The sequence below is a fragment of the Aquarana catesbeiana genome, linkage group LG04, assembly GCF_042186555.1.
Source record: "Aquarana catesbeiana isolate 2022-GZ linkage group LG04, ASM4218655v1, whole genome shotgun sequence".
Classification (NCBI taxonomy): Eukaryota; Metazoa; Chordata; class Amphibia; order Anura; family Ranidae; genus Aquarana; species Aquarana catesbeiana.
The window spans coordinates 132,843,956-132,869,827 of record NC_133327.1 but is presented as its reverse complement, the minus strand read 5'-3'; the positions used below and the strand labels follow the sequence as shown (position 1 = coordinate 132,869,827).

The window sequence follows — 25,872 nt, the reverse complement described above, 5'->3', positions numbered from 1 at the left end:
GGAATCTGCGCTGGAACACCAGTTCGCCGGCATTCAACTGACCTAAGAGGAAAGAGACATGCGAAATGAGTAGCCGTGAACGAGCGGCAAAAAAAAAAAAAAAAAAAAAAAAAAAAAGAAGAAGAACCTCATGAGGGAGGAAGAAAAAAAAAAAAATAATAATAAGTCGGAATGTGTGTGGGGGAGGAACTCAACCCTGCTAGTCGTTTGTTGTGATCATATGTTTGTAAAATGAGAACGAAACCTGCCGAGTTGAGTTGGAACTGTGAACCAAAGCATTGTACAAGTTGCGAGCGAACGCACGAATGAGAGGTATGAGTAACAACTGGGTGCGTGTGGCAGGTGCCTCAAGGGGGAGGCCGAGCTGCGGAAGCTTGTAGTGTATGTGTAAGCCGCAGATACGACTGGGATTCGAATTAAGCTATGGTGGGTGAGCGGAATTGACCCGCTGACTGTGGCAAGGTCTTCTACGCCTCAGTTCCGCAGCAAGTTTAGGGATGGTCCATCCCCTCAGGGTGTAAGCGCAGCCATGTGCTTACAGAGGGGCAGAAGTATGTGTTTAAGAAGAGTCGTAAAGATAAGAACAGAAGAGATAAGTTGAGTACACAATAGGAAAGAAGGAATAAGAAAGATAACAAAATGAACGACAGGTGCAGTGAAGAAGCCGTTTTGCGTTCTGAAGCATCGAATGCTGTTGAGTAGAAATTTAGAAAACTTAAAAGAATACGTGGCAACTGAGGTGAACCAAGGTGACTGGCCAGGTAACCGATGCTCAGGTGCCAGTCTGTGCCAAGCACAAACCTGTGGACCAGAGCCCCAGGGCATACAGGTGCGAGAAGCTGAAGTCCGGTATGGCCCAAGCAGCAATGTTGCATTCTGTAGTTCATGTCATATGTTCAGCCTGCCAACGCTTGCACTGTCTACAAGCCCAATGTTTAGCGGCCTTGTCTGCGTGGGTGAAGGGTCGCCCTGCAAAAACAGAATGTTTTGCAAAGAAACGTGACAGTAGCCAACGCCTGATGAAGACCAAATTGTGTATGTGAATTGAATGGTGAAAATGGTGCTGCAGAGTGGAGGTGAAGATGGAACCCATGTACTACACACCCGACTCAAAAGCCCTAGTTGCGAAGTCCTGGTAGAGGCCGAGAAACAGTCAACCAAACACCTGTAGAAAAGGGGATAGAGTCCAGGTTTTAACCTGGCATGGAATGAAGAGGGTGAAGATACAGACCCTACGCATGTGTGTGTTTTTGAGAAAGGGACATCCAACCTGGTGCAGGATGAAATTACCTAAACTTGACTGACCCAATGGCAAGAAACAAGATTGAGTGGCCAGGTTGTATGCCACTGGACATAATGAGTGGCTGTATGGTGTGCCACTGGAGACGTGCTTGCAACAATTGCAAGAAAGTAGCCTCATCAGGGGAGGCAAAAACAAGGACAGCAGAGCATGTGGGGATGAGCCTTGGTCGTGTGCAATCGTGAGTCATGATCGTAAGTCGGAGTTATGAAGCTGGAGTCTTGTATTTGTGAATAAGTGCACATTTGCGAGTGAATGATCTGAGGAGGATTGGTTGCTTATGGCAGGTGCCTCATGATGGAGACCGAGCTGCGGGGCTTGTGATGTGTGCAATAGATGGAATCGATTTGTATTGTGTTGTGTTCATAGTGTGATGGCCCTTGCGGGGGCCTGTTGTGCAGGTGTGGGAGTAACAAATGTAACAAAATAGAAGCGACAGTTTACAAAATCCGTGATGCCTGAGCACAGCCATGTCAGATAATGACTGGTAACGACTGAGATTTTTAAAGAAACTACGAACGCTTCCGTATGTGGTACGCCATGGCGACTGGTATTTGACTCGGGCTGTCAGAGTGTTAGGGTGCCACCCCCTCCTCCAAAACCGAACACATACCAAAACACACAGCCCCCAAGGCTAATCAAAATGCAGACAAGGTACCAAGTGAGCCTAATTACCACCTCAGCCAGCCACAGAACCCATGCAATCAATACATTCTCAGCTCTAAAAAGGGATGGGCAGCAACCCCATAGACTGGGTTTGCCAGCTACAACCAGCAAAGCCTGTACCAAGTGATGTCAGACAACGACCGACAGTGGCTCGGACCTACGAACGAATCATAGGTTTGTAGATGAGATGAAAAACAAGGCAGAGGGAACCTACAAATGTACTAGGCCTGTGCCGAACGATGTCAGGACACAATAGACAACGAGGCAGCCAACTACAAAAGGGATGCGCTATAGGAAACATAACGAATCCCAACATTGTGTATTGTCAGGGCTGGGCTCAGCCCTTCCTTCTCAAAGCTGGCAGCTCAGCTGTCGGCTAATTGCCAGCTACTAGCTCTCCAGTGACTCACCTGTTGATATCCTGCTCATCAGTCCTGCCTACTTAAGCCGTCCAGTCCATATGATTTGCGCCTTAGTCACATCTCTAGAGACGCTCTCCTATGTTCCTGTTAAAAGACTTGCTCGGCTGACATTCCTTCTGGCTCCAGATCCCGCTTGCTGTTCTACTATGCTCATCTCTGGCTCCCTGACGTTTCGGCGTGTCTGACTATCCGTTCTGGTTCCTGAACTCTGGCTATGTTTTGACTAAGTTTACCCTGTTTACCTATTATACAAGTGTGATTTAACAGTACTTCTGTCTCAGTCTGATTCATGGTCTGACAGTAGGCGAAGGTCTTGAATTCAGAAGATGCAGTTAATCCACTTGTCGGTAATATTTTTTTTCCCCAGATTGGATGAGCAGGATCACAGCATGGATTAGTTTGCCATGGCGTTAAACGCTCCTGAGTCACACAGCTCATCTGGAATCTCCCACTGTGGCTGCTCTGGTACAACCTGTGGTGCAGGCTGTCCCCTGCTGCCACTCCAGTCTGAGGCACCCGCCTCGAGTATTACCTCTATAAAAGGAGGTATGTGTGGTTGCACTCTGCTTCCACGGCGATTTGGGGGCGATCCAGTCCAATGCGGTGAGTTTCTCAACCAGGTCGATATATACTTTGAGATACTGTCCCAGGCACTTCCCACGGACAGAAGCAAAAAGTAGGTTTCATGATATCTTTGCTTTCTGAGAGAGACTTGGCCTGGGCAACCCCTCTATGAGAGACGCAAAAACCTGTTGTCTTGAGTTACCCTGAGTTTGTGGCTTCCTTTAAAAGGCTATTTGATGTTCCTGCTTGCTCCGCTTCTGCTGCCAAGTGCCTCATGTCCATCAAACTGTACGACAACTGTTGCAAATTAAGCCATTGCCTCCCTTACCTCCCATGCCTCCTGGTACCGATTCGTTCTGTGAAGATGAACCCATGCACTTGGGCTTCACAAGTCTCTCTGCGGATGTGAGAACCCTTAGGAGGGAGAGAGTGTGCCTTTATTGTGGCCAGGCAGGTCACTTTTTGAACTCTTGTCCTACCCTTTCAGGGAACACCCGAACCTTGAGGTCCTGTCATGGACAGACCTTAGCTGGTGTCATCTGTCGAGATACAGGCTCTAATCAACTCTGGGGCTGCAGGCCTGTTCATTGATGCCACCTTTGTAGCAAAGCACTCAATTCCGCTACAGCTGCGTGACACTCCACTTGCCATTGAGGCTCTTGACAGAAGACCTCTACAGCCTGCCCATGTGACTCATGAGACTGCTCCATTGTCCATGGCCGTAGGGGCCCTTCACCATGAGATAATCAAATTCCAAGTTATTTCCTCACCTAAGTTTCCGCTGGTGTTTGGTTATCCTTGGTTACAGAGGCCCAACCCCTTTTGACTGGCTCCATGCTGAGGTTCTCTCCTGGTCACCACAATGCAGCAAGACATGCTTCCAGAAGGTAGCCAAGGTCCTGAGCACCTCTTCACTCTCCTCCCTGCCGGAGGAGTACCATGATTTTAGCGATGTCTTTGACAAAAGGCCAAGCCGGTAGTTTGGCTCCTCGCCGGTCGTATGATTGCGCAATTGACCTTCAACCTAGTGCCATACCCTCTTGTGGCTGGGTTTACTCTGTCGGTCTTGGAGGATAAGGCCATGGAGTAGTATGTTGCAGACGCACTTTTGAGGTTTCATCTGCAAATCCTCATCTCCTCCTGGTTCTGGTTTCTTCTTTGTGAAGAAGAGTGGTGAACTGAGACCTTGTATCGATTATAGGGGTCTCAATCGTTTCACGATTAAGAATGCCTATCTGATGCCATTGGTTATGAAGTTATTTGACCGTCTCAAGGGAGCAACGGTTTTCACAAAGCTCGATTTGAGGGGCATACAATCTCGTGAGGATTAAAGCGGGGTTCCACTATCTCCGAGTTTTTTGGGTTTTTTTGGCAAAATGACATTGGATTAGGATCTATGAATAGAGAACTCACTCAGTGCTGTCCATTTTCTCCTAATAAAGAAAGTTATAAAATCAGATCTAGACGGTTGTCATCTTGTCTGTGGGCATGTGAAGCCCACAGGCATCCTCTTCCGGGATATGGTGCTGCTGATCGACCAGCATGCACCGCCCGTTCTTTTCCTGATCTCGCACATGCGCAGTAGACTGTAATCGGAGCACCGTCAACAGCTCCGGTTGCCATCACAACGAGCGGCGTCGTAGGAAGTCCCGCCCCGTTGTGATGGCAACGGTGATAATCAAAAGACAAAAAGAACGTGCCTGTCGTAATGACGTCACTCCTAGTATTGAAATCGAGATAATTCTCGTAACAGGCCGCCGCACTGACTCCTGGGAACAATGAGATGGGAACAAGTTCCCAGGAGCCAGTGCGGCTAAGAGGAAGTGACGAATTAGCCGCAGGAAACACGCCCCTATCCGCAGCCTGTACTTCCTAGAAGACAAACAAAATATCAACAGGCACAGTAAAAAAAAAAAAAAAAAAAAAAGTGCCATTTTGTCATTAGGACATTGCGGTAATCCTCTGCAGCTAGTATTGTAAAAATCGGGTGGAGATCCGCTTTAAGGAGGGCCACAAGTGGAAAACTGTGTTTAATACCAGAACAGGCCATTATGAGTACCTCATAATGCCTTTTGGCCTTTGCTAGTTTTCAAGGAATTTATTAACAATGTCCTCCGAGATCTGTTGCAGTTATGTGTGGTGGTTTATCGACGATATCCTCATATTTTGCAAGTCCCTGGAGAGCCTTCACACAGATGTCTGTTGTGTGCTTCAGAGACAAAGAATAATCTCTATTGTAAATTGGAGAAGCGCAAATTCCATCGTGAACAGGTTAAATTCCTGGGTTATGCAATTTCCACTGCTGGTTTTTCGATGGACCCAGAGAAACTTTTCAGCAGTCCTACAGTGGCCCCGACCTGTGGGTTTACGTCCTCTGCAGCATTTCCTGGGTTTTGCCAACTATTATCGGAAGTTAACTCACAACTTCTCGTCTCTGGTCAAGCCCCTGACTGATATGACCAGAAAGGACAGTAACCCACAGTGTTGGAATACCAGAGTCCATTAAGGCCTTTGAGAGTCTCAAGGCTGCCTTTGTTTCTGCTCCTACGTTACCTTTTATCCTTGAGGTTGATGCTTCCGAGACTGGAGTTGGCGCCCTTCTGTCTCAACGTCCTACCTCTGAGTGCCATGCATCCTTGTGGCTACTTTTCCGAGAAATTGTCACCTGTGGAGTGCAATTATGAGATTGGTGACAGCTGTTAGCGATGCTTTTAGCCCTGAAAGAATAGAGATCTCCTCGAAGGTACCACTGTGCTAGTTCTCATTCTTACTGGCCATAAGAATCTCACATTCTTTTGAGGCTAAACGCCTCTCTCCCAGAAGGGCGCGATGGGCTCTTGTCTAGTTTCAATTACATGGTCTAACTTTTACCCGGTACTAAGAATGTAAGGGCTGACGCTCTGTCAGGACAATTTTCCTCCACTTGCAAGATGGAGTCAGTTCCGGTTCCTGTGATTTCCTCCTGATCGTATTCTGGCTACGGTTCGCACCAGTCTCACTTCTCCTTTGGGTGACAAAATTCTTGCTGCTCAGGTCCATGCTCCTCCTGAGAGACCTTGTGACTGCTGCTTTGTCCCAGAGAGTCTCCGTACTGCAGACTTACAATTCTCCCAAGACTGCTGGCCAGCCTGGGAAGAAATCAACTCTTTTGGGTCATCTCCCAACAATTCTGGTGGCCTAGTCTACGTGCTGATGTAACCTCCTTCGTAGCTGCCCGTTCAGTGTGCTCTAAGTAAGACTCCACGACACCTTCCAGTGGGCCTCCTATAACCCATACCCAATGGAGAGAGGCCCTGGATCCACCTGTCTATGGATTTCATTGTGGAGTTACCCAACTCCTAGGGCAACACAGTTATCTTTATGGTGATTGACCGGTTCTCGAAAATGTCCCATTGCACATGGGGGCCGCAGAACAAGCCAATCAGTCCTTGGAGTAATGCCTACGTTGCTAGATTTCTGACCATAACTGGTCAGACCTCTTACCGTGGGCAGAGCTTGCTCACAATAGTGCCTTGAATTCTGCTTCCTGATTGTCCCCGCTTATGGAGAACTACGGTTGCCAACCTTCCATGTTGTCTGACTCATTTGTTCCGCAGAGTATTCCTGCGTTAGAGGAGCATCTCCATGGTCTTCGTTACACTTGGGCACAAGTCCAGGAGACTTTGCGACATGCTAATGATAGGTACAGACTCCATGCTGACTGCAGACACCTGCCTGCGTCTTCCTACCAGGTTGGGGACAGGGTATGGCTGTCATCTCGCAACCTCCGACTTAGTGTTCCCTCTCTGGAGTTCGCACAACGGTTTATTGGGCCTTTCCGTATTCTTTAACAGGATTAAGCCAGTGGCTTACGCATTAGACCTTCCTTTCTAATATGCGTATTTTTAATGCATTTCATGTCTCCTTATTAAAACCTTTGGTCTGCAACCACTTTACCACCTCGGTGCCTCGTCCTCACCCTGTACAGGTTGAGAACCATGAGTATGAAGTACAGTCCATTGTTGACTCCCGTAGGTGCATACAGTACCTGATGCATTGGAAAGGGTACGGTCCGGAGAACGCTCTTGGGTCTTATCCTCGGACGTACATGCCCCTGTCCTCCATGATTTCCATAGACATTTTCCCCTCAAGCCTGGTGGTCCTCCGAGGGGTGGGGTCATTGAGGAGGGGGTACTGTCAGGGCTGTGCTCAGCCCTTCATTCTCAAAAGCTGGCCGCTCAGCTTTTCAGCTAATTGCCAGCTCCTATCTCTCCACAGTGACTCACCTGTTGACGATATCCTGCTTGTCAGTCCTGCCTACTTAAGCCATTCAGTCCAGATGATCTTTGCCTTCGCCTTGGTCACATCTAGAGACGCTCCAAATCCCACTTGCTGTTCTACTACGCTCATCTCTAGCTTCCTGACGTTTTGGCTTGTCTGACTATCCGTTCCAATTCCTGAACTCTGGCTATGTTTTGACTACGTTTACCTTTTTTTATTATTATTATTCTACAAGTGTGATTTAACGGTACTTCTGTCTCAGTCCGATTCATGGTCTCCGACACCTATGATACGTAAAAAAGGTTAGAATCCTACCTGCAAGGGCGAGAATCGCCGATGAAGACCACGAACGGAGAAGCTGCAACACACTGGTAATCGAATGCACAGACTCATGAACCATGAAGTGAGCTGGGAAGAGCCGGCCTAGTGACGTGACTTATTGTGCACCAGAACCGACAAGGAATACAGGTGAGTGGGCTGCTTAAATACCCCCCGGGCGCCTCCCATAAATTCAGGCCACCATATTGGCCTTCTTATATATAAAAACACACCCACACACACTTTTCTTTGATATCTATACACAAATGTTTTGCCCTTTGTTTCTCTTTTAGCCCTGGTTCACACCGACATGCGGGAATGAAATTGTGCGAGTTCAGCTGAACTCGCACAATTTCATTCCCGCATGTCAGTCCCGACTTCGGGGGCGATTTCAGAGACATCTGTGCGGGTTTCTGCACAGATGTTTACTGAAATCACACCCCAAAGTCACCTAAAGTAGCACAGAAGCTACTTTTGGGAATCAGTGCGGCGTTGCACGAGTCAGGCAGTGCCATTGCCGGCAATAGCCACCGATTTGGCATGCAATTTGAAATGTCAAATCACATGTCAAATCGCTGCAACGTGAACCAGGGCATAAACTGAATAGGTTGTTTTACAAGGGGAGGGTTCACATATACTTTAACTTAAAACCAACTAAAATTAAACTGACTCAGAAACATTAGTTTCCCTTATAGAACTATATTCCTGTTTCTCTTTAAAATTGTTGGTAACTTTGCATTCAGAATGGTTAGCACCCCATATCCACCACAGCAGCCTTTTCAATTTACAGAACCTAAGGAGTCACAGCTACCTTATTTGGCCTAAATTAGTATGCACGTGGCAGTAGTGACTCTTGTTCCATTATATGGTTTTATCCCCCCCACTTTCAGGTAACCAGAAATTACTTTTTCCATAGTATTTTGGAACATCCTTCATACAGAACAAGAAGAGTTAAGAGCCAACAACAATCTCTTATTTGTGTCCCTCAACTTATCAGCAGGATGTAAATGTACACTGACAATTTAGAATCAATAGATCAGTGACCCAGAGTCTTCCGCAGGCTGCAAAGTAAATGAGCAGCATCTGATCTATTATAGCAGATTGATGCAACCAGCAGTTACCTTATATAAATAATACACTAGCTGTATAATAAAGTTTCCCCTGTGAGATCATCAATTAATATATGCCCTGTTACCAACATTTTGAGAAAAGAAATGTCTGTGTTACCCCAGCAACCAGTCAGTTTTACCTCTCTCAAATGTTCTAAAGTTGCCATGGAAACGTGAAAGAGAAGCTGATTGATTGCTAAGCAGCTCTTTGCTGACTATAGACATAATATGGCAGTCAAATCACATAGGGCAAAAACAAGGATCTGACAGTGGCATGAGAAGAGAACTACAGAAAGGAAACACTTGGTTGGAAATCTAATTTTTAATACAGATTTTGGAACGTTTTGTCATGAAACCCAGTGTTGCCTGTATGTAGCTTTGGCAGAATGAATATTGACATTTTACAGGCCTGCTATAGTTGTAAATCTGATGCAGTAATTTAAAATGCCAGTGTAAGTTAACCTTTTCTCTGGTTGTGCTATGTTGCTAACTACAATATAAATAGTGGAGATTTTTTATTTATTACACAAACAAACAATCTAAGCACAGTTCATTTTGCACTTTCTATATTGTTGCACAAGTAATATACAAGGCATTTAGATAATTCATACAAAAGTCTTTGTAAAATTAGTAAACTTTATTCAGAACCAGAAAGAATGACAAGAGTTCCCGCCCTAAATAGACAAGGTTGAGAGGTGTACAGTACATTGTTCTGGTACAGGTTCCACATCCTATCATGTCATTCTGTTATTTTTTTTTTGCAATGGACAACATAGCTCTCCCTGGAAAAAGATAAATAGGTAATTTGAGTGTCAAAGTACCATACAAATATGGCCAGTTTGGGCACAATTCCAATTTTTGATCCTCAGAGGGTGGAACTTGCACTGAGTACATGTTGTTATATGATTGGATTGATATGAGTATGGTTTGAGTAAACTGGGGCCAAACATAAAAATGTTGGATTCTGTAGCACTATCGATATTGGTTCATACTGGTCTATTCAACATAACCCATAACCTAGTACCTTAGATGTAAGCAATATCTGGTAGAGAAAATTGCATTTTTGAAAGTATGTAAAGTTTAATTTGGTCAACTAAATATACCATTGGGAGCATTTTGTTTTATCTGATACATTTAAAACACCTGTTGATTTGGCTGTAATTCTTGCAAGCTGATGGCTTCCTGTTTTCTGCCGGTTCTCAGTTACACGGTTCTCCAAAAAGTCTACAAAACTATACCCCTCTATGTTATGGGCATAAAGAGAGGGGCAGGCCTCGCTAGTCCTAGCACGTTTCTCACATTGGGGTGAGTGTTGTCATCCTAGGTCCAGCAAAGTTTTACTAGCAGAATCACCAAGTGAGACTAAAAAGGAAAAAATAGTCCATAGAAAAAAAAAGGGAAAAAAAAAAAAAAATACAAACAAACCAAATACAGCCACCTCATCTAGGGACTGGTATGCTGCAATACATTCCATTTTTGTTTGTTTTTTTTTGTTTAGATAGGCTTTAATAAAGGCAGTGCAAAGTGCAATAATGAAATGCAAACACAGTCAGATTTGTTTTGCTCCAAATCACACCAGTCCATGCCTCACCATTACTAAAAACACAAAACACACACCCCTCGGGAGGAAGCCAATTATTCTGACATCAGACTTCATTTATCAACATCTTGGGTGTCCCAGAACCATTATTATTCCTTTTCTCTTTGCCACATTGCTGTACAGATTTTAATCTGGTTACCTGATGTTGAGCAACACAAATGATTTGTAAAGAAATGCTCCTGATAAAAAAGGAAGCCCAGTATTTTTTCCTTCTGGGGGGGTTGGGGTATAAAAATCCAGAACCCCCATGTCCTGCATGCAACAGTGCATCCAGCAGACACATTAGATTACAGCAGTTTTATTACTGAAAGGTGAAAACTGACTGCTTGTTTTTGGTTACTACATTATCACTGAAGTCTGAGCTGTCAGCTAAACAAGCCTGGTTATGTACTGTATTCCAGCTACCAACATTTGTCCCCTGTATTAACACATCAGTGTGCATATGTTACCTTGCATCCTGCCTGCAGCCGTGGCTTCATGAGTGGAGTCGTGGAGCAAAGTTCAATAGCTTCTGGTTCATGGAATATGACAGCTGGGAGAGGCTCTTTCCGAAGGGTCAATACGTTCAGCTTTGATTTTATCATGGTCTGGAAATGCTGTGCACAAAAGCAGAAGATTGCATAGATTACAAGAACTGAGAAAATGAAGTAGCTAAACAAGCCTCTTAATTAAACAATAGCCCCCTTCAAGCAGTCTTATGGCTCATTTGTGATTGTGTAACAATCAATGCAAAGTAGTAAAAAAATAAATAAATAAATAAATACACACACTATGCACATGTGGTTTTCCTTATGCAAGCTGCTGAAGTGATTTAAATAATCTTGTCATCATGCCACAGCAGCAGTTACATTTTGCACACTGCACAACACATTTCTGGAGGCATAAACAGGGCTCTCTGACCTAACAAAAAGTACAGACTCCTCTGTGCAGTAATCCTAGGAATATTAACCTTGCACCAGCCAGAGGGTCAGCAAGGCAAAAAACAACTAACTTGCTGGCTACTGAGGGGTACATATAACGATATGAAGCGACAGTCACTTTCTGGAATGGGTGATGATCTAATGTCTCTCCATGGGGAAATAACGATCTGGAAAGTTAGAAAACTTTGCCTAGTAGTTAGTTTTCAAAAAAAAAAAAAAAATAATGTGGCATTTCTGTGCTTACCTCCATGGTTCCTTTTAATTGTTTTATCAAAAGCTGCAGTCTTGTTTCAAAAGATTTCAACTAACAAGTGCTGCGCAAACAGTTGGCCCTATATACATCCTGTATAATACTACTACAAACTAAAGCTGGCCATACACTAATAGCTGTTGTTGCAGCCAGTTAGATGTAGGCATATTCTGACAGCTGCTGATCTGATCCTTTTCGGTATGGCTCCTTCAACAAAAGCTATTTGAGTAACTGATTTGTCAAGCTGGTGGGGCCACCTATTGTTAGCATTTTTGCCAAATTGTCTGAAATTCTAACAGTGTATGGCAGCTTAAGCCGGGTACACACACACACACACACACACACACACACACACACACACACACACACTTTTTTTATTTATTTTTTTGTCGCAAAAAAAAAAAAAAAAAAAAAAAAATGACAGCTACTGTACTAACTATGCGAGGTTAGTCCAGCGATCTCCCCTGCTGAACTGTGTTCTAAAAAGGGTGGCGCCCCCCGAACACTCCAATCAGCACTCTCTGCCATTGGCTGCCAGTGCTGATCGGGAGTCAGTCGGCTGCTGGTTTTCCAGCATGCACGTCAGACAGAAGCCAGCCAAAAGATCACAACCATATAGTCAGGATCCACCCACATGCCTGGACCGGCACCCAGCAATTTCCTGAGAGCCTGAGCTGGCCACTCCCGCTCTCTCTACTGCCCAGCTCTCTGAGAACCGAGCGATCAGCAGTGTTTGATCGCTCGGTTCTTAGCCTTAGAGCCAGCAGGGGACAGATGCAGCATCGGCTCAATGCTGCATCCACCCAAGTGTGAAAAAAACAATAAAAATATTTATATATATTTCCATACTTCTTTTAACAGCTCATGTCTACATATCTGATTTTATGGGTAACATTATTAAAAGAAACAACATTCCAACTATCCATGCCAATTATAAATGGCTTCTACAGGAGTTATAAACAATAGTAACATTATCATATATACACAAATACAAGAAAAACTTGTCAAATCAAATCTTTACACGCGCATGCAGACCAAAGTATACAAAATGATAATTCTCGCAGCATTTATGTAAGAGACCTTTAACATGCCGGAAAAGCGGTCATCTAAACAGTCTTAGGTTACTAAAACTGTAGAACTGGAAACGGGTTAAAGAGCCCTGCCACAATATGCAACATCCTACCTGAAAAAGATTCAGGCCCCCCGACTACCCCGCATTTTACAATCTCCTGTAAATACAGATACCCCAATACTGCTTTTTTTCCTCTCAAACAGTCCCAAATAATATATGAGTTCAATTGCCACTGAATAACCAAAAAAAAAAAAAAAAAGTAATTTTGTTTAGTAGAAATGGTTGACTACCACTATATGCCATTTAGCATACATTACAAAATAAAAAATTATCTGTGTATGACTGGCAATATAAACCCCTACTGTGGAAAGGGCATCGCTCCCACCTCATAAAAAAAAAAAAAAAAAAATTTTTATATATATCTATCTTTACAGACAAGTCAAAATTCCTGATCTTGGAGTACAGTACAGGATGCAGAAATAGAACTCAGATCATAAGTTAATGTTGCTACCTTCACACGATTGGACACGGCAAGAATTTAGTTTGGGCCACCCCTAGCGTGGATCCATATAACCCTGCCCACTCTGATGCTCCAGCAAAAAATGAGCGATCAAAGCAAAGAGGGGGAAGGACCCGAGTCCTGTACTTCTCTCCAAGACCAGGAATGTACAGGCAAGTCAAAATTCCCATTTTCTTAAATCACACAGTACAGGGACAGAGGAGTGGATGACAACGTTGTGCATCTGAAATAGAGATGCTTGATGCTAAAAGGCCATGGAAACTCCAACAGCCCTAATGGAATGGGTTTTGATTAGAAAGGGAAGAACCTTTTCCTTGGAGGAGTAGGCCCTAAAGAGAAGTTGTCTGTCAGTTAATTGTGGAGTGGAAACATGGTGTCCTCTACGAAGACCTCCAGGTAGAACAAAAAGGGTCTCCACCTTGCAAAAGAGGCCGCGGCTGCTACATGGACCAACAGCCCAAACCACATCAAACAATGTAAGGCAATTTCCTTGTCATGTTTTGGGGCAGGACAGTGGGAAGGGAGGACAATGTCCTTTTTTGGAGGTGAAGGAAGAAGACAGCCTTAGGTAAATAGGAAATGTTGGTCTAAAAAAATAAATAAATAAAAAACGCACCTTGTCCGTGTGCAAAACAAGGAAATACTCTTAAGAGCTTCCAACTCAGAAAACACACCTAACTAATGGCAACCTTAAAAGTTGAAGGTTTCTAAAATCAGTAAAGGGGGTACTCTGGAGGCCTAGTAGCAACGAGTAACCAGAGCCAGTAAAGGGACTTATTCAGAGTGGGCCCCTATTACCCAACAGATGAAGATGTGACATACTTAGTTTCAGTAACTACAAGTGTGTGCAGGAGGAAACCAGTGTATGTGGGTAGAAGTAATCAAGCTTTGTGCAGGAGGGAAGAAGTTTCTGGGAACATCATTTCTACACGGTCAGAAGTGGGGTCAGTCTAAGGATGGACATATGGTGTACTCATCAAAAGGAATAGCGAACATTTTTAAAAACTATTATCAAGAATTGTATTCTGTAAAACAGTGGGATGCCCAGTTAGGAGGTAAGAGCAGGAAAAACATGAAGTTCCTTAAGAATGCAGGACTACCAAGGATCTCCGATCTCACCAGGGAGGCCTTGGAGGCCCCAATTACAGAGGAGGAGATAAAAAAGGCTCTGCTTGACTCGGCACCAGGGAAAAGCCCCGGGCCAGATGGATTTACACTATATTACTACAAAAAACAAAGATCTTCGTCCCAAAGCTATGCCAATATATGAACGGATTGGGGGCAGAATACGAAATTAGTAGGGAGGCACTAATGGCCTCCATTACCGTCATATTGAAAGAAGGTAAAGAGGAAACATTGTGCTCTAGCTATTGGCCAATTTCTTTGCTCAACGCCGATATAAAATTATATGCTAAAGTATTGGCTGGCAGGCTAAAAGGGCTAATGAACACTCTGGTTAATCCGGACCAGGTGGGATTTACCCCTAAAAGAGAGAGGGTAGAGATAATGGGGTCAAAACGTTGCTCTTACTCCAAAAGATAAAGGAAAGTGGACCCCCAGGACTACTGCTGTCGATCGATGCCAAAAAGGCTTTCGGGTGGACTGGGGGTTCATGATACAGACATTGGAAATGATGGGAATTGGCCCAAGAATGATTCAATGGATTAAAACATTATATCATCATCACCCCACTGCCGCAATAAAAGTTAATGGTTTAAAGTCCCTCCCTTTTGAGATGAAAAAATGAGACGAGACAGGGGTGCCCCCTGTCCCTATTACTATTTGTCCTATCCCTAGAACCCCTCCTTGCTACGATACGCAACGACCCAGGAATAAGTGGTTTTAAAGGTGGGAGAGGAAGAACACAAACTCGCTGCATTTGCAGATGATGTTCTGTTTTACATCACGAACCCGCTGACTACTATGCCCAAGTTATTAAAAACCTTAGGAAAATATGGGGAGGTTTCTAACTTTAAAATAAATCTAGCAAAGTCAGAAATATTGAATATCAACTTAAGTAAGGCAGAGGAAAGGATAATGAAAAAGAAGTTCAAATTTGGATGGACGAAGGAACTAAGGTATTTGGGAATTAAATTAGCAAATGCAATAGAGAAGATCTATATAGTATAAACTATCTACCCCCGCTTGACGAAGTTAGAACCGATTGTAAAAAATTCACCGGGAGGCCTCTATCACGGATAGGACGCATCAACATTATAAAGATGGTCCTACTCCCGAAGAAAAGTATTACAAAGCAATAGTCCTGTCAAGAGCGGTAGAATGGGCGAAAGGGGAAAACGAAAAAAGGTGGGTCAATATAGAGAAAACATTGAGTAAGGCACAACTGGGAAGTATTATTTGGAATCCCCACACTATAGAACTTTAGACATAAATACTCATGCACTAACACAGAATGTCTTTAAAATCTGGGATGGGATTTACAAACAAGTAAACGGGAAATATAATTCACCCTTATTAGCACTGAAAGACAATGAATTTTTTGCACCTGGGACATAGTGTAGGAGGAAATTGGTTAAAAAGGGGGCAACACAATTAAGGGATATAATTAAAAATGGTAAAGTTATTTTAATACAACAATTAAGGCACAGTGGTGACGCACGGGGGATGGATGAGTGGCGGTATCTCCAGTTGAACCATTTCGTTAATAAGCTACCTCAACCCATTAGGTCAGGAGATGAACTGACAGGGCTGGAATGATTGTTTTCAGAGGAGGATTCAAGGAATATAATTTCAAAAATGTATAAAATACTGTTAAAAAGGTAGAAGTGGAGATACCGCCATTCATTAGAAAATGGGAGAGGGAACTAGGTTCACAGCGGGATAAGAACACCATTGGTAAAATAATGAAATTAGCTCATAGTTTGGCAGTAGACACCAGAACAGCAGAAATGAACTACAAGTGTATGGCTAGATGCTATGCAACCCCAGATACAATAAGCAAATATCAGAGGAACAGATCGTCACAATGTTGGCGAGGCTGCGCAGAGGTAGGAACAATGGCCCACCTGTGGTGGAACTGCCCTAAAATTAAAAAAATTTGGAAGAAGATTCTATCTTTTATTAAGGAAATCACTGGGACAGATGTGGTGGAAGACCCGTGAGCCGTTTTGTTTCATGGCGGAGAAGAAGATATTAAACAATATAAGCGGTCGCTGGTCCCTCACCTGATAAATGCAGCAAAGAGACTGATACCCAAAAACAGGCAAAAGGAGGAGGGCCCAGCAACCTGGGAGTGGATAGACTCGGTAGAAGAAACATAATATGGAGTGTTTGGGGAGTAGTCTAGACGAAATTAACAATAGGACCACTGACAAATGGGAAAGTTGGAAAAAATTCAAAAAAATCTTGGAGTTACGCTTGTGGGGAGGGCTAAATAACTGTTAAGAGTAGCCCTTATCCTTTATAGCATGGGGTGTATTGATTTATATAATCTTTTGATATGATCTGAGCTACTATGATGAGACAAAAAGTAGGACGGAAAAGATGAACTGCAAAGTTGATTTAAGTCTCCCAGTTATGTCTGCTGAAGTGGCAAAAAAAAAAAAAAAAGAAGAAGAAGTGGTGTCTTCATTTTCTAACACGGTATTGAATGAGGAGTCCTTGGAAACAAATAGTCTTCGGGAGGAGAGCAGAGGAGGAGCAACAGTCTGCATGGAGATACAGGAGGAGATTTACATTTAATGTTCATGTAATCTTCTGGCTCTAACATTGTTTGTGCTTAAATTATAAATATGATGGCAATGATAAATCCTATGGGAATCCCATATTCCAATCCCTATCCAAGTTGTACCCCCAAACAAAAAAAAAAAAAGTCGTAAAAAAGAGTGTTCATTGTCTCTGGAAGTAATGTATGAAGTCTGGCAGTGGGGTGATTTGGCGGATTGTTTGTCATTAGCCGCAACACCATGGCTAGAAATCCCCATGTCTGAGGAAGCGATGACAGATTTCTTAGATTGCACCTTAAATTATGGAACAAAGGAAAAAAAAAAAAAAAAAACGAATCACATGCGGTTTCTCGCATCACTCCAGTGTGAACCCAGGCTAAAGTCACTGACAAGCCTGGGTTCACACAGGAGCAGTGCGGGGAAACCCCATGCGATTCGGACAGGAATCGCACCACATTATGGTTCAAATCCCATACAATTCTTTGCAGTGTGATTTGAGCCCATTCATTGTGTATGGGCTCAAATCGCACAGCAAACATATCGGTTCCGGGTATCGGAGCATCCCTAGTCTTAAAGCGTTAGTTACCCTTACACTTCATATTCTTGATATGTGCCTGGTGTAGCATGTACTTAAAGCAATACAAAGAGAACAGGATACTTTCTCACATATGTAAAACCCCTGGTGTTCATGCCAGTCCCTCTGCTTTCCTATTAAAAACTGGTTTTAAACCCATTAAAAAAAATTTTGTTGCATCTATACAAAAAAGGTTTTGTCTTCCATTTTTTTTAACCACTTCATTACCCAGCCATAGTCATACGACGTCCAGAGATGGGATCTCCCATCCTGGGCGGGTGCCATGACGTCCTCGGCTTACCGCTGCTACTGCGGCCCCCGGGGGCCTGCAGCGCGGCGATTGGGGATCCGGCATGTCCCTCGGGACACAGCCGTTTCCCGATGAGGCCAATGAGCGGATGGTGGAGCAGCGTGACTGGCTGTATCCAATCACAGCCCGTCACTATGCAGAGCGGCATGTGAAACAGCATGCATGGCGATGGGGGCTGAGGCTTTTCCCTCGGATACAGCCCAGCCCCAATCAGGGTAAAGAGCCAATGAAATTGGCTCTTTACCACGTGATCAGCTGTGTCCAATCACAGCTGGTCACTAAATGTAAACAAACCTGAGGTGTAACTGCTGTTGATGGGTTACACACACACACACACACACACACACACACACACAGTGTGAGGAGGAGAAAAAATAATAATAATAATAATAATAATAATAATAAATTTTTTTTTATTTTACACACACACACACACACACTACTGTGCCCAGATTGCCGCCCCCACCAGAGTACCCGCCACCAGAGTACCCGCCATACAGCCACTATGTCCAGAAAGTGATACACCCCAGAAGAGGCATATCAGATATCAGATTCTGAGTCTGACCGATGAGAGCAACGGGGAGCTCTCACCACCCAGTTCTGATTCTGGTTCGGAATATGAGCCCCCCGAAGGCAGCACATCAGGATTCGAATCAGAGGAGGAAGTAGTCCGTCCAAAGAGAAGACTGTCTGAACACCAGGCAGCTACCAGCAGTGCCAACGGTGCTAGACCCCAGTACAAGCGGCCCAGTACAAGTACACGCCAAAGAATTAGGGCCCCAACCCAGCTTCCAGATGCCTTGGCAAACCCATTGTGGCTGCCTTCTAGCACAGGGTCAGCCACGATCCCCCCTTTCACAGCACAACCAGGTGTGCAGATCAACACTGCAGGTTTTTCCCAAATTTTTTTTAGTTTATTTTTTCCTGACGAATTAGTTCAAGGCATCGTGGACCAAACAAATCTTTTTGCCCAACAATTCATTGAAAACAACCCCAGCTCAAGCTATGCCCGCCCTTTTGAATGGAGACCCCCTAACAGTGGAGGAGCATAAATTGTTTTTAGGCCTAACGCTCAACATGGGGCTTACAAAAAAAAAAAAAAAAAAAAATGAAGTGCATAAATATTGGTTGACCAATCCTATCCACCACATGCCAATTTTTTCATTGGTAATGTCCAAGTCCCGATATGAAATTATAATGCAGTTCCTGCATTTCAGTGATGACTCACAGTGCAAACCCCCCCCCCCCCCCCTGAAATCACCCAAGCTTTGATAAACTATATAAAATTCGCCCCCTAATTGATTTTTTCTGCAAGAGATTTGCCCAACTTTATATCCCTGACAAAAACCATCTCTGTGGACAAATACCTGGTCCATTTCATAGGCCGGCTGGGAATCAAGCAATATATCCCCAGTTAGAGGGTGAGGTATGGATTGAAGCTTAACAAGCTCTGAAAGCTCCACCGGATATGTACACAAAGGCAAAGACTCCCAGCTCCAGCCCCCTGAGTGTTCATCGTACATGGGAATAAGCGTCAAAATTGTTTTGGAGTTGCCATTCCCACTCCTCCAAAAGGGGCATCACATTTACATGGAAAACTACTACACCAGTTTGCCCCTTCTCCGCCACCTATACCTGAAAAATACTCTGGCCTGCGGTACAGCAAGGAAAAACAGAAAGGGCTTCACACAGAGTCTAGTCACCACAACACCACAAAGGGGGGAATCGACAAGCTTGAGGAACGAGAAGTGTTAAGTGGAGGGATAGGAAAGATGTGTACATCATGTCCACCATCCATGATGACACCTCGGTGGAATTTCGCAGAAGACACGGTCCCGTTCGAAAGCCTTCCTGTATCATTGAGTTGGGGGGGGGGGGATTTAATATATAAAATGTTGCAGCCCTATTTATCAACACGAAAATCCCTCTTCTGGTACAAAAAAGTCAATTTACTTTTTTCATTTGGTCCTTTTAAAATTCTTTCATCATCTACAAAAAAAAAAAAAAAAAGAAAATTGACAGAAACACCCAACACCTTCATAAAGTTTATTGAAGACATTGTCACTGCCCTGATCCATCAGCAAGCATCCCCCTCAGAAACATTCGCTCTGATTGTGTCAGCAGACTACATGAGCGCCATTTTCCGGACTATATTCCACCATCAGGATCTGGAAGGCGGCAACAAAAAAAAAAAAAATTATGTCGGGTGTGCACCAAAAGAGGAGTTAGGAAAGGGACCAGTTTCCATTGTCCCCAATGTCCCTCCCAACCTGGCCTTTGCATCGGAGAATGCTTCAGACACTATCACACTCTTGTAAACTATTAGCCCATATTTCTAATCTACTGCCATTTCCCCGTTTTCAATTTCTGTCCTGAATATTTCCCTGGTGCCTCAACCAACCATATCATTGTCTTCCATGTGAACTGACCCTGGCCTGTTTCTCGACTATGCCTCTGCCTGCCATCTGCATTGTTTATTCGCCATGTTTCTGCCTTTCACGTGAACTGACCCTGGACTGTATCGACTATGCCTCTGCCTACCGTCTATTTCTGCCTTTTACCTGCACTGACCTTGGCCTGTTAACCATGTTTTTGCCTGCCCCTTGGACTGATCTTTCACCCCGCTACACAGGGGTCTCACATATGTGAGGGGCTCCAGAATAGTGTTCTGAGTTGAGAAAAACTGTTTTTGGTTTTCTATGGGCCCAGAACAGGGTCTGGTTGCCCGGAGGCTTCAAAGCGATTTGGGTGGGAGAAGCCTCTACCCCTGTCCCCATTCTTTCCTGACTGATGCCCAAAGCTTGATGGTCCTGCCTGCTCCCTGGACAAATACTCTGGCTGTGCTGACAATATCTCTGCCTGCTGCATGTACCAACTATGGACAGTATTCCTGCCTGCTGCATGGACGATCCTTTTGCTGCTGCTGCTGACCACATCCCTGCCCGATATCTGGACCAATGCTTTGGCTGTGCTGACAACATCTCTACCTATACTGACTATTCCTGCCTGCTGCCTATTTTGCTGTTGCTGTCCACGTTCCTGCCTGCTGCCTGGACCGATGCTCTCCTCTGTGGACCACTGCACTACTAAAACCGCAGATAATCTTTTCTTTACCCTTTGCTCAGCAGAAAGTATTTTGGTTTGTAAAGGGTATGTACAGTACATGTTAGAAATATGAAGGGCCTTCAATAATGTGATAGGTTGGCAGGAATTTATGTGTGCAATTTATGCTCCTAGAAAACCTGACAGTGCTACTTGGATGTTGGGCCTCTGTACGTGGCTAGGCTATGTAAAAAAGTCTCACACATGTGGTATCGCCATACTCAGGAGGAGTAGCAGAATGTATTTTGGGGTGTCCTTTTTGCTATGTACATGCTGTGTGTTGGAAATATCTTATAAAAATGGACAACCGTGTAAAAAAAAAAAAAAAAAAAATTATGAGTTTATTTTTTTTCCCACATTTTCCAAAAACTTCTGGAAAAGATGAACAGTTCAAAAGACTCATTATGCCTCAAAGATTATACATTGGGGTGTTATCTTTCCAAAATGGGGTCATTTTGGGGGCGTTTCCATTGTACTGGTGCTCCAGGGTCTTCATAGGTGGTTGAGAAATGAGATGTGTAATTTAGGCTTATAGAACGTCTGAAGGTGCTACTTCTATGTTGGGTCTCTGTATGTGGCCAGGCTGTGTAAAAGTCTCACATATGTGGTATCGCCACACTCAGGAGTAGCAGAATGTATTTTGGGGTGCCATTGCAAGTATGCATGTGCTGTGTGAGAGAAATAACTTATGGACAATTTTTTTTTTTTTTTTTTTTTTTTTGACACAAAAAATTAAAAAAAAAAAAATGTTCCCAAGAATTGTGGGAAAAAATTACAACTTCAAAAAAACTCACCATGCCTCTTACTAAATACCTTGGAATGTCTGCTTTCCAAAAAGGGGTAATTTGTATTTGTACTTTCCTGGCTTGATAGGCCTTCAGTATATCAGGTGTGATCAATTTTCAACGATTTGCACCATAGCTTGTAGACTTAACTTTCACAGAGACCAAATATACATTAATTTGGGTTATTTTTACTAAAGCTATGTAGCAGTATACATTTTGGCCCACATTTATGAAGAAAAATTTACTTATTTGCAAAATTTTACAAAATTTTTTTTTCGCTTATATTGCAAAAAATGAAAAACCCAGGGGTGATTAAATACCACCAAAAGAAAGCTCTGTGAGAAAAAAAATAAAATTTGTTTGGGTACAGTGTAGCATGACTGAGTAATTGTCATTCAAAGTGTGAGAGCACTAAAAGCTAAAATTGGTCTGGGAAGGAAGGGTGTATAAAAGCCCTGTATTGAAGTGGTTAAACTAATCTAATTTTTTCTTCTTTAACCACTTCAGCCCAGGAAGAATTTACCCCCTCCTGACCAGTGCGTTTTTTACGATTCGCAACTGCGCCGCTTTAACGGACAATTGCGCAGTCATGCGACGTGGCTCCCAAACAAAACTGACGTCTTTTTTTCCCACAAATAGTGCTTTCTTTTGGTGGTAATTGATCACCTCTGCGGTTTTTAATTTTTGCGCTATAAACAAAAAAATAGCGACAATTTTGAAGAAGAAGAAAAAAAAAAAAAAAAAAAAAAAAAAAAAAGCATTATTTTTTACTTTTTGCTATAATAAATATCCCCAAAAATAAAATCAACACATTTTTTACCTCAGTTTAGGCAGATACGTATTCTTCTACTTTTTTTCCCCCAAAAATATCGCAATAAGCGTTTATTAATTGTTATAGCATTTACAAAATAGAGGATAGTTTTATAGCATTTTTACACTTTTTTTTACTAGTAATGGCGGCGATCAGCGATTTTTATTGTGACTAACATTACGGTGGACACATTGGACATTTGACACATTTTTGGGACCACTGTCATTTATACAGCAATCAGTGCTATAAAAATGCACTGATTCCTGTGTAAATGACACTGGCAGTGAAGGGTTGACCACTAGGGGGCGGGGAGGGGTTAAGTCAGTACTAGGGAGTGTTTTCTAACTGTAGGGGGGGGATGGGCTAGCTGTGACATGTCACTGATCTCTGCTCCCAATGACAGGGAGCAGAGATCAGTGACACTGTCACTAGGCAGAACGGGGAGATGCTGTTCAAGGAGAGGACGAACGGGGAAATGCAGATGTAAACAGCATCTCCCCGTTCTGCCTAGTGACAGTGTCACTGATCTCTGCTCCCAATGACAGGGAGCAGAGATCAGTGACACTGTCACTAGGCAGAACGGGGAGATGCTGTTTACATCCACATCTCCCCGTTCGTTCTCTCCGTGAATCGATCAAGGGTATCCCCGCGGCGATAGAGTCCGCAGGACCCGCAACCCGACTCACAGAGCTCCCGGGGGGCGCGCATGCGCCGCCGGCGGGGCGCACACAATGGCACGGCGGGAAATTCAGTGGGACTTACCTGTACGCCCATTTGCCCAGCCATGCCATTCTGCAGACGTACATCGGCGTGCGCCGGTCGGGAAGTGGTTAAAGTGATTGTAAACGATACCTTGTGTGTAACACCCCCCCCCCCCCATTTTAGTCTTTAGGCTTTAAATAGGTATGAATAGAAACCTTATACAATGGAGGGGGAATTGGGAATTTATATGAGGCGCACTAGTCGCCTCCATCCCGGTAATACCGAAGGTATATATAGAAAGGGCACGGGACTTTAAAATGAAGCAGTTGAAATGCGGAGGGTTAAAATTGTGCATTTATTGATCATAGTAGATATAATAAAAGAATTTCATATATACACACATGTACAGATAATTGGCACAAAAATATAGACATAATCGATGGGCAAGTACACACAGTTGAATACATGATTTCACAAAGTAGATGGTAGTCAAAATGGTATTGGTGGACCATAGCATGGGTGCCAATGGTGGCATGCCCGGTGACTGATAGTAAAGTTGCATACAGGGATAATGTAATCGTAATAACAAACAATGATGGCATCAAAGTACAGTGGATAGAGTAGGCATCAATTATAGCTCGACGCGTTTCGTGGGTGATGTTTTCCACTCATCAGGAGCTGATGCATAATAATCCTGTAAGATATGTACATCTAATCAACCTCAATCCGTAGGGGAGGAATTGAAAAAATGTTGGAAAAGTATGGCCAGAAATACACTTACCAACCCTGACACTGAGCGCAGCGCATGACGGATGGCATGGAGTAGGCCGGGGGCAGCAAGCCTCGTGGCGGGAGCTGAGGCAGCATGTAGTGTCTGAATAGCATCAGGTAGTGGGGTGACACTATATGAGTAGTGAGATGATCTCCGTTGATGAAACGTGAATTGTCAGAAATAGAGAAAATCTGGGAATGGATGTTAAAGAATAATATATCAGTATAAATTAAAAGATAACTAAATAAATTAGATTACGTTGAGTAATATTTAGATATTATACCCAGAGATACTCATAAATGGAGAGTAGTGGTAGCTAGTATAATGGAAATTATAATGAAAAAGGTCTGAATGAAAAAGTATTTGTAAAAGCAACAATGTAACATGGCTTGTCAGAAAAAAGAGGAGGGATATCTAGGAAGTATTGTGTGAATATATGTTAATTAAATACGAATGAAAAAATTATGTAGAATAAAGTATGAATTATGCAGAGTGTTGGTGAGTGATGTAGTGGAGATCGTGTGGTAAGGGGAATCTAATGAAGGAAATGACTAGTGAAAAATCTAAATGTGTGAGTAGTTAAAAAAAGGGGGGGGGGGGGGGGGGGGTTTTGATGTGAAGGATTGTAAAGAGCTGGTGCAAAAAATGGATGGTGACAAAGTAGAAACATAACAGTGAAAGTTGGTGTAGACAGAGAGTGCTTACCTGATGCTACATGTCATGCACAACTAGCAAGGTGGAAACAGTTAGTGTGCAGAAACCAACAGAGGAGACTGGCCGTGTGAGCAGCCCGCTACCACTGGGGGACCTATAAGTACATGCCGCCAGCGCCACGTGCATGAGGCCTGCGGGGGGGAGGGGGAGCGGCGTACGCACCTGAGCTAGATGATCGCTCGGTGTTTGGCGCCAGAACAACCCTCCCCCATGGCGATCACGCAGATGGTACTCCAGACGTCGGCGCGGTGACGTCGAATTCAACGTCCCGCGCATGACGTAGGGGACGTGGCGCCGATGCGCCGAGAGGCATCCGCCCAGACCTCCCTAAAGGGGAGGGGAGGGAGGATCCTCAGAGCGCATCGCAGCTCCCGCATTGAGGACGAACAAACCCCAACACAAAACCACACCAAGCGCACACGCAACTGCGGGTCAGTGGCAGAGCGATAAGGATAGGGTAGATGGCAGGGAAAAAGTTATTAATAACAAAGAAAAAAATTGTATATATAACGCAACCAGTGCCGGAAATGCCATCAATAGTAACAATGTATAAAACAGATGGCGCCACGTCCCCTACGTCATGCGCGGGACGTTGAATTCGACGTCACCGCGCCGACGTCTGGAGTACCATCTGCGTGATCGCCATGGGGGAGGGTTGTTCTGGCGCCAAACACCGAGCGATCATCTAGCTCAGGTGCGTACGCCGCTCCCCTCCCCCTGCAGGCCTCACGCACGTGGCGCTGGCGGCATGTACTTATAGGTCCCCCAGTGGTAGCGGGCTGCTCACACGGCCAGTCTCCTCTGTCGGTTTCTGCACACTAACTGTTTCCACCTTGCTAGTTGTGCATGACATGTAGCATCAGGTAAGCACTCTGTCTACACCAACTTTCACTGTTATGTTTCTACAGTGTCACCATCCATTTTTTTGCACCAGCTCTTTACAATCCTTCACATCAAAACCCCCCCCCCCCCCTTTTTAACTACTCACTCACACATTTAGATTTTTCACTAGTCATTTCCTTCATTAGATTCCCCTTACCACACGATCTCCACTACATCACTCACCAACACTCTGCATAATTCATACTTTATTCTACATAATTTTTTCATTCGTATTTAATTAACATATATTCACACAATACTTCCTAGATATCCCTCCTCTTTTTTCTGACAAGCCATGTTACATTGTTGCTTTTACAAATACTTTTTCATTCAGACTTTTTCATTATAATTTCCATTATACTAGCTACCACTACTCTCCATTTATGACTAGCTCTGGGTATAATATCTAAATATTACTCAACGTAATCTAATTTATTTAGTTATCTTTTTAATTTATACTGATATATTATTCTTTAACATCCATTCCCAGATTTTCTCTATTTCTGACAATTCACGTTTCATCAACGGAGATC

General features: G+C 43.8%; 1 protein-coding gene across 2 annotated transcripts in view; it reads right to left on the bottom strand.

Annotated features, from left to right (window-relative positions):
• Positions 1-25,872, bottom strand: part of PID1 (phosphotyrosine interaction domain containing 1) — a 118,383-nt gene that overhangs the window by 48,890 nt on the left and 43,621 nt on the right. For both annotated transcript variants that reach the window (XM_073625663.1, XM_073625664.1), the window contains exon 2: positions 10,689-10,835. In XM_073625663.1, coding sequence (XP_073481764.1) covers positions 10,689-10,835 — 147 coding nt within the window. The remainder of the gene's footprint in view (positions 1-10,688; positions 10,836-25,872) is intronic.